At 33.6% G+C, this 14,739-nt stretch overlaps 1 protein-coding gene across 1 annotated transcript in view; it reads right to left on the bottom strand.

Moving 5' to 3' along the window:
• MAP3K1 (mitogen-activated protein kinase kinase kinase 1) overlaps positions 1-14,739 on the bottom strand; it is a 71,794-nt gene that overhangs the window by 11,999 nt on the left and 45,056 nt on the right. Inside the window, 10 exon segments of the mRNA XM_015589853.2 lie at positions 349-1,295; positions 1,298-1,352; positions 1,354-1,718; positions 1,938-2,054; positions 2,337-2,428; positions 3,998-4,119; positions 7,239-7,517; positions 9,468-9,651; positions 9,760-9,841; positions 10,736-10,857. Of these exon segments, the coding sequence (XP_015445339.1) occupies positions 349-1,295; positions 1,298-1,352; positions 1,354-1,718; positions 1,938-2,054; positions 2,337-2,428; positions 3,998-4,119; positions 7,239-7,517; positions 9,468-9,651; positions 9,760-9,841; positions 10,736-10,857 (2,365 nt within the window).

Here is a 14,739-nt window from a genome sequence, read left to right as displayed (position 1 = left end):
GCAATCTTTTTACTGTTACGTTAAAAGAGTAAGAGTTTGTGAAATTAGCCTGGTAAAGTATTACTCTTGTTCAGTCTGGCTTCTCAAACCACCTCTAAACTTGACTTATGAATGAAGGTACAGTGTTGGTGACCAATGTCAAATGCAAAAGTGATTATTATAGTATCAACCAGAAACATCTTTGAAATAAGCAAGGGGTACCTGTGTTCAAATGTTACAAACTTTGTATAATTCTATGTGAAAAACTTGCTTTTCTAACAAGTAACTCATGTTAAAAGCAGCATTGCTGAATTAAATTTATTTTAGCATGGTCCAAGGAAACTATGGAACCTTAGACTCTATACTTACATCCTGTTGAATAATGATGATATCTTCTCCATTTTCAACCTGTAGTTGAGGAACTATGGGGAGGGCATCCTGAGATGCTGACATTGCCATGGCAATTGCTAACGCTTCTTCTTCTTCAGCTTCCATCTTTTCTTTGCACTTTTGATTATGATTCACATCATCTTTGTAGGTATCATCATTTTCATCTTTTTCAGGAGAGAGGACAGCAACTTCTGACTTAAAAGTGACTGTTGTGTCATTTGAGGGCATAGACGCTTCAAGGAGGTCCTCAATACTAGAGTTGAGTTCTGTATTGACATCTAATCTGCATTTCTCCTCCACTGGGGTGAACACTGTCTCGTCACTAGGTATCACAGCATTACTACTGTTGCTGCTACTGCCAAAGCTGTCATCACATTTGGAAGTACTGTTTAAATCAAGTGTCATGCTATTTTTTGAGTCATCTCCCTGTTTACTTGTATTACCTGGGGTAGGTCGAGATGGCTTTGGCCTGTGTATATTACTGGAGGGCAGGGGTCTTGACTGAGTAAAGACTGGGGAAAGTTTATCTGAGTCTTTGTTTTCAGAACAGTTTCTCTGGAACTGTAGAGAAAACTTGCGCTGTGTTTGAGGAGATGCAGAAGGTATTTTGCAGGGAATGAATCCCTGAGGTCTATGCTTAGAGACATCTGTTGTGGTGCCAGCTGGTACAGCTGGGGCAGATGAAGAAGGAGTTGACAAGGCTGGGAACATTAATTGGGAATGATGAGATAAAAGAGATGAGTTCAAACACTGACTGTGGGGTCTGCCTTTTGTCTGAACCATTGGCTTTGGTTGCTCCATCGTTGCTGTTGAACTAGGAAGTCCTACCGAAATGCTGGCCAGTCTGTCAGAAATGTCCTCCGAACTGGCACTCAATTTTGTAGCACACGATCTTTTTCCAGTTTTCTCTAAATGGTCTGTGCACCCAAGGGAACTATTCTCTGTGGTTTCTGGATAGCTGTTAAGGACAGATGCCTGCAAAAAGCTGTCATGTCGACCATCCAAAGTGTCTTCTATGCCCAGCTGGATGGCCTCAGCGATTTCCACCTCATCTGCAATAGCCATCAAACGACGACGCATCCTGGTAAAATGAGTGGAACTGGACACATTCAGCATTTCTAACAGTTTTGAAAATACATGGGGTACGGCAGTAACCATTCTTGCAGAACTCAAATATATCCTTCGGGAGAGTTTACCAACCATCGAGTGGGAATTATCAATGGACTGCAAAGCAAAGGTTAAGAGGGACAGCAGCTTCTTATACCTGAAAGAAAAAGAACACATTCAATTACTAGACAAGTTAAAATTGCTGCAAAATATATACAAATAAAAAGATGGTTTTAATTTAAAGCTTGTACATTTTGAGAGAAAAATACATAACAACTTCAGTACAAAGGTCTATAAATTTCTAACTAGCTTAGACTTCAGGTTTATATTAACCAAATAGTAAGGTATTAGAAACCTACATATATGCTGTAGTTTCTGAGTCTTTCTTGGGATATGGAATGGGTTGCTAGGCAGAGGAAAGTAATATATTTTCAGAAGAAAACTTACCTGACTTCAACAGGCTAGCAGTCTATCTATAAGACAAAGGCGGCCCAGGAGTTCTTGCCAGTTGTTTGATTCAGTTTGGTTTCCAAGAATACAATTTAAGACATAATCAACACCACCAATACCAATGGATCCTACAAAAAGTAAAGTGAAAGTAAATAACTGAAAAACAGTGGTATTAAAATCTAAAACAAAACATGATCAGATGGCATAAGGCCAACAAAAACACTGAATTATATCAATTTTAAGAATTTCTCTCAGATTCATATTCTCTTTCTAATGTTACAGCTAACTGAATCAATTTACAAAATTACTTTGAAATCCTGTAACTTCCCTATAAGAGATTATGAGATTAGACAGTCTGCTAAGGAAAATGATGAAACATGCTAGGTTGATTTTAAGTAAAAAGTTATTACCAGCTTTTAGTATTTCTCTGCCAACTGCCAACTCTCCTGCTTGACCTTTGCATAATTCCAACAGTGTTGATATAGACAGCTGACTTGTACGACTAAAAGTGAAAGAAAGCAATGTCAGACTTGAATCTTGGATAAAATATACATTAAAAAAAGGGTAATAATGTAATGCCTTGGGAAAAAAATGTTTTCAGGAGTGTCTGCTGATCCACCACTGAAATCGCATTAACAGTGTCACTATAAATAATAATATTATTAGATCTAATTTCATAAATTTTACCTTATCTTCTATGTTAAGCATAGAATCTACACTTCTGGCTCTTAGATAGCAAGTATTGATTTAAATATCAAACCAGATAAGATAAAAGGCCTATTTTCATTATCTTGTTATAATAAAAAAAGAACACTCATTTTGATTTCTGAATTTGCACTAAGAATCTTCTCTTGAATTAAAAACAAAATCTTCTTATTCCAAACCATTATATCCTCTTATATATCCAAAGAGAGTTTCAAATATCAAAATATCTCTTTTTAATTAAGTATTATGATGTTCAGGCAACCAGGTAAACGACATAACTTTAGAATTTCAGAAAGTGGACAAAAACATTGAAGTTCTCAGAAAAATACCTATTCCAATATTGAAAAATGACAGGATTTTTCTATGCATTTTGCAAATTGTTAATTTGCCTAATTTTTTTCAGATATTACAGTATTCTCTATAAGCAATAAGAAAATCTCTTAATATTTTCAGTGTGTAGGCTTGTGCAGAGAAAACAGTGGAGGCAAAAAAACAGACTTCATGGGATGAGAAACAAGTCAAAGCTAAGTACCTAAGTTTTGAGACCTTCTATGAATTACATCATGTGACTTAGGGAGAAAGACAAAGGCTGGACTGAGAGAGCTCTAAATGGGTGTAATGGCAGAGGCAAAACGAGGGCTATTCAGTGCTTCTTACTGATGAGATGAGAACTACCAAACAACTGTTTACTGTAGCTATGCTTATTTAATTAAAAGTGATCTTTTCCTCCCATTTTATGGAAAGGGAAAATTAAAAGAACTAGTGGTTTAATAAAAGCATACCTTATGCTCATTTTCACTTTTCTACCTCTTATTTTTACTCCTCCAGTTAGGGTTATTCTGATTCCCTACAGATTTTTAAGGATATTGAAGGGATATATGGAATTTTTTTAGGGGAGGGTGTTGTCTTTTGATATAGACTATCATTAAAGAAAAATTCCATTACACTGAAAATAATGAATTGGGTTTTTTTTTTTTTTTTTTTTTTGGTTCTGATAATAAAGCAAAGCAGGTATGCTTTTATTGGTTCCTATCCTGTGTAACTCATTCTTTAAAATGAGGGGGGTGTGTGTGTATACATATATATATCAGCTACTGTTCTCATCAACTGGACTTCATATTAAGAATATTACTTTAAAATAAAAGGGAATCAATCACAGTATAATAATGTGGAGGTCCATGCAGTTTGTTAGCCCAGTTTTACTTGCCATTAACGCTTCTCCCTAATCCTTAAGAGCTTTATGTATTATATTTTAATTTCAAATCTCACTTAGAAAATAATGTTCAAAGCCTCATTTAATAAATATATATCAAGTACTCACTAGGTGCTAAAGAAGGTTTGAAGCAGATCATTGGTAAAGCCTTACCTATTGGCATCTGCGCACTTGACTAGGATGGTATCTACAACTGGCCGGAGAAGTCTCTGCAGTTTGATTCTTTCTGCCAAACTATGGCAAGGAGTATATACTAGCATGGCTCTCAACGTTTTCTGCAGGGGGAATAAAACTGAAGGTTGGTTTAATTACATTTAAAAAGCATCAGAAACAATAAGCTCAATCTGAGACAATTTGAGAAACAAAAATAATGATAAGAATAGATTGTAACCCATAAGTAAGAATCTGTGATACAAATAAATAATTGAATAAATAAATAGATGGGGAAGAAAGGAACTCTGAACTATGTCTGCCATTTTTGAAAGTCTGAATTAGTTTCAAAACGAAAAGTTTAAAAAAATATTTTAAAAAGAAAATGAGAACAGGAGCCAACTTGATAGAGCTCCCTAAGACCAAAGCTGGAATAATTTGAGCAACAAAATAAGTGATGACAGATAATAGTGGATTAGGACTCACAAAATAAAATAAATATCCATGAGTCTATATTGATATAAATAAAAAACTGAATGAACACATAAATTGGTAGAAGAGACAGCTCTTCTTTACAGAATTCCAACTAATTAATGTAGAAGGAATGAAGGAAATAGAAAATCACCATTAGAACACCACAGTAATAACTGCTGTAGTCAAGACAACTGACAAATGCTAAAATCAGTGGCAAAATTTTGAAGAGAAATGGGATAGCTGTATAGTCTCGAGGTATCTCCCCATGACATTTATAATAGTAATTTTACAGCGAGAAACCCAGATTTCACCTTAAGTGATAAAGGTAGCATCACCAGTAGTAAGACACATTGATATATACTCCCTGACAGGATGCACTGAGAAGGGAATATCACCTTTGGTATCCTTGCAAAAAATGCATAAACTCAATCTAATCATGAGAAAATATCAGATAAACTCCAAGTCAGGGACAGTCTTCAAAATAACTGGTTGGTACACTTCAAAAGTATCAAAGTCTATGATACACAAGGAAAGATTGAGGAATTATCACAGGGGACATGATAACTAAATGCAGTGTGAGATCCTGGATTGGACCCTAAAACAGAAAACTGGTGAAATCTGAATAAAGCCTGCAATTTAGGTGTAAAGGACATTATTGGGACAATTGGGGATATTTGAATATGGACTTTACAGTACATAACAGTATTGTTATTAATGCTAAATTTCTCATGTCTGCTGATTGCACTGTGGTTATACAGAAGAATGTATTTTTTCTTAAGAGATACCTCCTAAACTATCTGAGGTGAAGTACCATGATGCCTACAATAACTCTCAAATGGTTCAGCAAAAAATTGTATATGGGAAGGGAAGGGAAAAAAGAAAGGGCAAGAGGGAAGGGAAAGTTCTAATAGTAGGAATGATTTCTGCTTCTACTGTACCTATAACACTAAATAACTATAGAGGACTCAGAATATAGTATCATTCACAGAGTCTCTGCAATATAAGAGCTCATAAATTTGGGAAACCACCTGAACTTAAGAAGAAACAATCAGACAGTAGGGCAGTATATTGAGCAGTCAAGTAATGTCTGAAGGTTTATGATAGAAATAGTAAGAGGAGGTAAAAAGTTGAGCCAAGAACTTTGCTCTTTGTTCTACAATATGCTGATATTTATACTATTCTGTAGTATGTTGGTCCCTCAAGATGCTACATGAAAAAAACAGATCATGTTAAGATAAATTTGGGAAATAGTGCATCCTACCCTTTGATCTTAGATTCCCAATATATATTAGCTTATTGAAGGTTCCTAGAAGCCTTTCAGTGAACAGACCCATTTAACCTCATGTAATTTAGTATTCATCAATTTTAAGAGAGCACAGAACTCTTCTTCAGGGGAATTTTCATAATCCTGCCAAACTTCCACAGAGTATGCTTTAGGAAATGCTGAAGCAACAGCAACCTCTAACAGGTTCTTACTGGGGAATAATCAAAGTAGTGTTTCAGGAATAATGGTGGCTAATACACAGTCAATGCTTTTACATTGTGCTAGATATTCTGGCTAGAGGTTTCTAATTCAAACCTAAGAGATAAACATTTTCACTATTTTATAGGTAAGAAAGCTAAAGTTTAAGTTTTCTAAGGTCACTCTTCTAGAAAATAAGAGAACCTGAATTTGAATCAAAGTCTCTATAATTTTGACTATATGTCCAGATTGACTGTGCTAGTTCCAATTTAACTAGCAGATTATTCAGGTATCACAGTTTGGAACATAAATTATGAGGTCACTAAATTCTGACTCCGTGTTCATATGCTATACAACGTCTCAAAAAGAAGATTCATTAGGCATAGTTGTTATAGATTAGAAAAAGATCAAAAGTGAAAGCAGAGAAATTTAATGAGTTTTAAAACCAGACTAGATAATTATTCTAAAGCAGTAGTTCTGAATTAGGGCGATTTGGACCCTCAGGGGACACTGAGCAATGTCTAGAGACATTCTTGGTTGTCATGACTGGGGGTAGGAGAAGGGGCTACAACTGGTGGTATCTAATGGGTAGAGGCCAAGGAGGCTGCTAAACATCCTACAGTGCATAAGACAGCACTCCTGCCCCCAATGAATAATTTTCTGGCTCAATAATGCTGAGGTTGAGAAACCCTGTTCTAAAGATTACAAACACAGACACTCCTCTCCCTCTTTTTCTTTTACACATACTCTGGATGAAGAAAGTCAAATTAACTTCTAAAATTACAAACAGAACAGCCTCCTCATCACTCCATCCCACTCATGAATGACAACTTCTAACAGGTTAAACTAGAAAAACAATTCAGTAGTAATCTATGTCATTGAACTCTTTCTTCTGTGAAAACACTCCTGAATTTCCATACATCATTTATTAAAAACCAGTTCTCATTAATGCCTACTAATAGCAAATTTTTTAAAAAATCAGAGGTACTTTGATCACTTTGCTATTCTATGAAGTATTTTTAATTTGGTCATGAGTAAGGCAAGGAAATATAAAAATATGAACAGCAAGATACTGCTACTTTAGAGGAGAAAAGTAAATTGTATAAAGAAACTTGAACAGATTAAAATAAGTAAAATCCAAATGAAGAGAGTAAATGGAAAGTTGCAATTTCCTGGGATTATGAACTAAAAACAAAATTTGGATTTTACAAAATTAGGTAAAGTAGTTTTACTGGATCGTAAAAATGATATCTATAAACTACCAAAAACAAATCCATAAAGCTATGGTTACAGAATAAAGCTACTTACTAAAGCAGCAACGTACACTTTGTAGACAGGGTCAGCACAGACCATTGACAAAACGTTGCAGCACGCCTCAACCACATTTCCTGAGATACTGGTCTGGGAAGACCCACTGGCAGCTCCGGCACTCGGGCTGTTTCCACCATTGCTCCCGGAATTTCCAGTGCTCTCCCCATTTGCCAATAGCAGAGCCCCACTAACATCGTGGGAAAGACGTCTGAGAGCCATCTCTCTTACATTCCAGTTTCTAGAAAATAAGCAGCCAACGAGTTCCATTCCAAATACCTATAATCAAACAACCACAATGAATTCACTGTGAAGAAAAATGAATGAACCTTAAGTATTTTGAATTAAGCATGATTTTTTTATTACTAAAAAATTGGACATTTCTTAAACTTTCCCTATACTACACATTTCAAATATGTCCAGCTACTTAAAAATCACAAAAAGGAATTTTATACTCAAGTTTAACTAGTAATTATCAAGAAGTCCCTAACATTCATTAACTCAAGTAAAATTAAGAGTAAACTCCATTAAGTAATTAGATGGATATATATGTATATACATACTTATTCTGTACTCCTATGCTTACCAGAAAAACAACAAATCAGTGAAGAACCCCAACTTTGTATTTGTATTAAGGCAGTTTACAAAGAAAAACGTGAAACAAGATAAAAAAAAAAAAGCCAAATCAAGAAAGGCACTGGAGTAAAGTATTTCTTCTATAGATGATAATGGTAAGTCAAAGGCTTTTACTTGATTTTTGTCTTGTACAAAATGGTTAAAACTATAATTAATGGAGTGGAAAATCAAAAGATTAAAGAAAAAAATTCTTGTGTTCAAATCAGCCAAAGATAATGATATACCTCTAATTAAAGCTCATGTCATTACAGTCATCATTACCAGGCTTGCAAAGAAAGAAAAGAGTACATGGTCTTGACATTATGGGCCAATTAGCTAAAAGTAAACTTAATACTTAAGATAACTTATCCTATGAAAAATTTCTAAATACTAGAGATGAATAAACACAATTTTTGGGAAAACAAATCATGACATTTATATGTGTTTTGTTATAAAGTGATAGTAAAGGGGAATAAATCAACTAGAATATAGTGAACTTATTATATATACTTATTTCTGTACTCCTATGCTGTTAAATAGCATACCATTAAGTCTTAATTCTCTTATATGATATTCTTAATAAAAAAACAAGGAATATATAGACTAGCACAACCTAAAGCTTAAGTAAAAACAAAATCTAGACTACTGCCTTGAACGAATGGCATCTAACAGCTCAGTCTCAACTTGAGAGTTCTCTTGAAGACTCATGAAGGAGCAGGTGCAGGCTGTGTTAAATACCATTAATGAACTAGATAAAATGAATAAGATATACTTATTAATTTTGCAAATTTATTAGATTCATAATAGGTTGCTAACATGCTAAGGGAATTCAAAAGCTTGAGGATACGAAAAAAAAAAAATCCTAATGGTAAACAAGCTTAATGAGTTAGTGTATCTGTTTACAAAGTTAAAATTATTAAACAGAATTTAACAGATTATCAAAAATATTTTACTCTCCCCCTTCTGTCTACTGAAGACACTGTCTGGTTTTGGATTCTATTTTTTAAAACATAATGGACTAAGCGTATAATAACAAAGAAAATCATTAGAAACCAACTAACCAACTGAAATTCTAATTTACTGAGGATGGAAAAGAATTAATCAGAAGAGAAGGTAAACAATGGAAAATGTCCTTACAAATAAAAATGACTAAGATAAGGTAAATACCATATATTTTCCACTTATATTCCACATATTCATCCACTTAGCAATTATTAAGCACTTATTACACATCATGAGGATACGGAAAGGAGAAACTGAGTTTAAATGGCAATGAATAAGAAAAATGACAAGTTCTTAGCAGGAATAGCATTAAAAATTGGAACAAGTTAGCAATGAAGAAGAGTTCCGGCGTCTACCTTTGTATAACATTTTGTTTGTTAGTTCAGAAAGATTTTTCTAGAGATGGGCGGTGAAACTACAAAGAATTTCTGAAGTTTAAGCTTATAATAAGCAGTATAGCATTAACATCAAAGGTAAAATTAAATTTTTCAATGGAATAAGAATTATGATAGAGGCAAAGCAAAAGTACTTTCTTAAATTATAGACAACTGGGAGACAAGTACATTAATTGGTCTATAAATATTTGAGAAATGAAGAACAAGAACTCCTTACCTGAATCCATGGCTCAGCTAAATCTTTATAAGCAGGAGGAATCTGCTGAGTTCCATAATGAGTAAGGTTAAAATTGTTCTCCTGATTCCTTCGTTGTGGTCCAGCCAGAGGTGGCTGCTGTATGGTTTGCTGCTGTGCAGCTCGCAGAGAAGAAGGGGAATCCACAGGGCTTGACAGCTCGTGACTAAATGAAAAATCAACAAAGCTTGCTAAAAATAACAAATTTAAATAACACTGAGAATATTTTTATTTTTTATTAAACATATCCAATTCATTAATTCAAAACTATTACCTGTAGAAATCATGTGACCTCCACTTAGATCTACAAAGGGGACATATTAAAGGTTCTTTATTTCTTCTACATTCTTCTGCCCCTGAAAAATTAAAGAAAAAAACATTATTATATGTAATAATTGTTCATAATGGCTAGGATTGGATTTATACAGAGAAACCTCAAAAAATAAGCTGAAGATATTTACCTGAAAGCAGGCAAACACAGCAGGTTAAATTATTCTGATGTTCGCAACTTCTGTAAATGCTATTTTTTAGTTATAATGTACTTTGCTTTCTAGTTTTTCAAATCATGTCCACTTGATTACCTAGTGATGTTATTCCAAACCTTGTTTTGATGTTACCTTTTCTGTAATGCTTACACAGGCCTTTTTCCACTTCTTTCTCTCCCTGTACACCTTCCAGATCAGAGTGTTTCTAATACTGTACCTCCTTTCATTACCATATGCATCATACTCTATTATGATAGTTCTTTGTTAACATAGCTTATCTCATAACAGATCCTAAACTCTAATTTGTTGAAAACTTCATATAAGGCCTAGAATCCTTTTCTTCTCTCACCAATCTCTTCTAAAACATGTTAAAATCCTAAATACACAGCTGACCCTTGAGCAATACAGGTGTTAGGGGTGTTGACACCCTTCCCCACCCCATAGTCAAAAACTCATGTATAACTTCTGACTCCCCCAAACACTTAATTACTGATAGCCTACTGTTGACCAGAAGGCTATCAGTAATTATATACAGTTGATTAACACATATTTTGTATGTTTTATGTATTATATACTGTATTCTGATAATAAACTAGAGAAAAGAAAATGTTAATCATTAAGAGAAAATACATTTGCAATATTAATTGAAAATAATCCACATTTAAGTGACCTGAGCAATTCAAACCTGTGTTGTTCAGGGTCAACTATAGTTAGCTTATATAATAACCATGTTGAGTAAGCATAGGGAGAAAAAGAGCCACATACAAATAGACATGCAGTGGTGGTGCAGCTTGTTCCTGCAGCCATCTTCACACACTGTAAGACTTTCTTCATCAAGCATGCCCAACAAGCAAATAGGACACATCTGTTCCTCTTCATCTTTTATACTAGAAGGAGAAATGAAAGCATTAAGCACAAAATGAAAATATAATAGGATTAATATGTATGAGAATGTTCAGTTTGAATGCAGTATTTAGTGTAATAAAAAAAAAATTATCAACCAAATGAATAGCAAAAGGAGGTTAAAAAAATGGTATACCAGACACTATGAAGCTTTTAAAAATGATCAAAGAGATCCATAAATAATAAGAAAGAAAATTATCTACGGTATACTATATGGTGAAAACAGCAGATAACAATAAAATTCTAACTTATATAGAGTGATTCCATTTATGGCAAAATTACAACTTTATTGTGTCTATTTGAATTATATTGTATATATTAATATTCCTGATTACAGACTGCTTTGAAAAGTCAGTAAGAAAAAATACTAATAATTTAGTAGCAAAATAGGCAGAAGATAAAAATGCAACTGAAATATAAATACCAATAGCCAATAAACTTGAAAACAGTACAAAATGCATATTAAAATTAATGAAGCCATTTTGTCTTTTTTTTCTGATAGTCTGATAGACAAAAATGAAATAGGCTGATAACATCTGGCCCTGATAACGGCATAGGAAACAAGTTATCATACATACTGCTGGCGGGAGTAAAAACTGAAATTTTTGGAAAAGAATTTGCTACTATTTCTTAAAATACTAAATGTACATACTCAGACTGGAGAGAGGGGTTTTGTTTTCTATTTTACAAATATTTGTTTGAACCTTCATGATGTGATAAGCAGCTTTTAAAATCAATAATAATATTTCCATTGCAACATAAAGTCAAGACTCTGAGATGTTTAAGTTGCCCAAGATCATAAAATCAGTTTATGGTAGATCTATCATTAGGCTTTAATTTGAGAAGACTATTCCATAACCTATCTACCCCTACAAATTCCAGAGTCTCTACTAGCTCAGGCTTTCCCCAGGACCCAATATTATACTTCCATTATCTTAAGCTATAATTCCTGAGGAACAGGTTTGAGTGACTGACAGCAAAATAGCAGTTCTGCAAAATTTCCTGAAAGCTACAAATAGTTTAGCAAAGTCACAATGTGTGATTCCCGAGATGAAGCCACACTGCTGATTCTTTCCTTCTTAATTATCTGCCCCACCTTTTTAACTCTTTTCATAATTATTTAACTATGTGGAATGGGGAAAAGCTATCAAAATATGCACGTATTAATGATAAAAATTACCAGGAACATTACAGAAATGATTTATACAACAATCTACAATAAAAATATTAATGGCAAACATGATCCAAGGTCAGCTAACTTTTCAAATAATTACACCAAAATTACACTAAAAGCTCCACAATTTAGCCAAATTATAAGTGCAACTTATTACTTAAATGCTTTTCTGACATAAAAATTCCGTTCTGGGATATTTTCTGTCCATCTTTTTTCCAAGTACATATTTTATAAACATCATTCAGATCGTTTATCTATATACGTGTACATATTCTTAAAATTTTTTATAAAAAATTCACTTGTTAAAGTCTTCATAATTTTTAATAGCAGTATAATATTCCACTGACTAAACAGATCCTAACTATTTAAGCATCCACTTATTGTTGAATATTCGAATTATTTCCATATTTTCACATTTTAAGAAACCATTCGAAACAACTTTGTGCCCACTTTTTTGATATTTCAGATTTTCTTTTTATCACAGTTTTTCCAGAATTAAAATCATTTGAGTATAATATTGGGTCCTGGGGAAAGCCTGAGCTAGTAGAGAGCAGGGATCACCAAACAACAAAGGGATCAAATTGCACGTGGCCCACTTCTGTAAATAAAATTTTACTGAAATACAGTCATGCCCATTAATTAACATATCATCTATGGCTACTTCAGCTACAAGGGTAGAACTGAGTAGTTATGACAGAGACCCATTGGCCCTCAAAGCCCAAAGTATTTAGAGTGTAAAAAAGTCCCCTGGAATAACACAATCTATTAATAACCATTACAGTTTTTACTCATTCCAATATTTATGCACCTATAATACCTTTTCTATATAAAAACTGGGTTCATGCATAACGTATAGCATTATAACCTGAATTTTCTTTCACGCCATTCAACATTCTTCAAAAGTATAATTTTAATGGCTGCACAATATGGGCATACTTTAACCATTCACTTGCTGGATATTTAAGTTGTTCAAAATATTTCACCATAATACTGCAAGAAACAGCCATATACGTAAGTTTTGTGCATTTCTTGGCTTAAATTTTCTTAAAAAAAAAGTACATTTACTGGATCAATGAATATAAACATTTTAAAAAGCCACTTTATGTTTTTCCAGAAAGGCTATACCACTTTACATACAATGAGGCATATCCTTACAATAACTCAATTGGCTCATTACAAGTCTCCACTAATTCTGTAAAATCTGGTATCTTTTTTTTTTAAATGAGCATTTCTGTAGTTATTAGGTTGCCTGGACAATTTTCATGTCAGTTAAGCCCTTGAAATTCTTCTTTTGTGCATATTCTCTTTATGATCTTTGCCCATTCATGTACTAGAACCCTAAGTTCCTGTTTGCAGCTTTTATTTTTTTGGTAAGGTTTTGTTAATTATTTCTTGTAAGTATATTCAATTTGTTCCCATTCTGTTTTTTTAATGTTTCTTATATACCATTTAAAATTAATACAATGCAACCAGATATCTAGATAAATTTTTTTTGAGATTACATGAAAAATATTAACCTACTTACTTACAAAGTATAATCTCAGTATATCAAGATTACATCTTCTGTGGTTTTCCCCCATGGATACACTAATCCAAATGAACCAATAACAGCCCTCCCTTCTTCAAATTATGGCCAGCCTGTATCTGGAAGGTACCTTTCTTCGCCTTAGAGAGAAACTTTCTATTTTAACTTTGGTATCTGGTTTAAGCATTTGTTATTTGTTTTCCAAAACGTAAAACTACAGCAATGTCCAACAAAAGAAGAAAGGCTCTAAAAAAAGTTTTGGGCAGGAAGCTTAAGAAATAAAGCTCATTTTTTCATTCTAATTAGAAGAGACATGGGGTAAGAGAAAAATCCTTGAACTAGAAGTCAAGATACTCAGGTTCTGGTTCCGCCTTTGCTTAAATGAGCTGCCTGACTTTATTTGGCTTTACTTATTATTGAACAGTATAAAAGAGAAAAACTCTAATGTCCCCCCAAACTTATTCACTTAATCAAAAACAAAAAATTCAAACATTTACTTTTTCCAACTTAATTCTTTTCTTCACCAGGCCTTTGTCAAGATATCACTTTCTATTCTTCATGAATTTTGAAGTAGTTACAGTACTTAAAAGACTGATGGGATGGAGACGGGACTTAATCACTTAGACCAATGCTTCTCAAACTAGGGTACTTTGGGAACATAGGCGATGCCTTTGTAAGAGAAGCAGCACTCCTTTCTGGAGTGATTTAAAAATCTCATTAAAACCAATGAAGAAAGCAATTAATAAAACCAGTAAAGAAATCTTAGAAACATAAAATTCACATGAATTTTTTAATACTAGAGACCCACACACTATGTAGCAGAAGGCAATGGTAAACCACTGCTGCATTTTCTTATTATTTTTTTTCCTTTTTGTTTTACTGTGAAACCCCTGTGATGAGACAGTCCAAAATAAAATATGAGATAGTACTAAAAGATGACACTCCCTGGTCTAAAACCACTCCAAAAGGGGAGGAGCAGAGATTAAGTACGAATCGCACTGTTTGCTAATGACATAACTAGACCAAAATGGGAAGATGTGTAGTAGCGGATATACATAAAGCAAAAAGAAAGTACGATGCTGCATAACACACAACATGGAATGTAAGAAGCATGAACTGAAGTAGGCTGGAAATTATAATGATGCTGACCCCATAAGAGAGGCCACA

Source organism: Pteropus alecto, unplaced genomic scaffold (assembly GCF_000325575.1).
Source record: "Pteropus alecto unplaced genomic scaffold, ASM32557v1 scaffold73, whole genome shotgun sequence".
Classification (NCBI taxonomy): Eukaryota; Metazoa; Chordata; class Mammalia; order Chiroptera; family Pteropodidae; genus Pteropus; species Pteropus alecto.
This window is presented reverse-complemented; position numbering and strand designations above follow the sequence as displayed.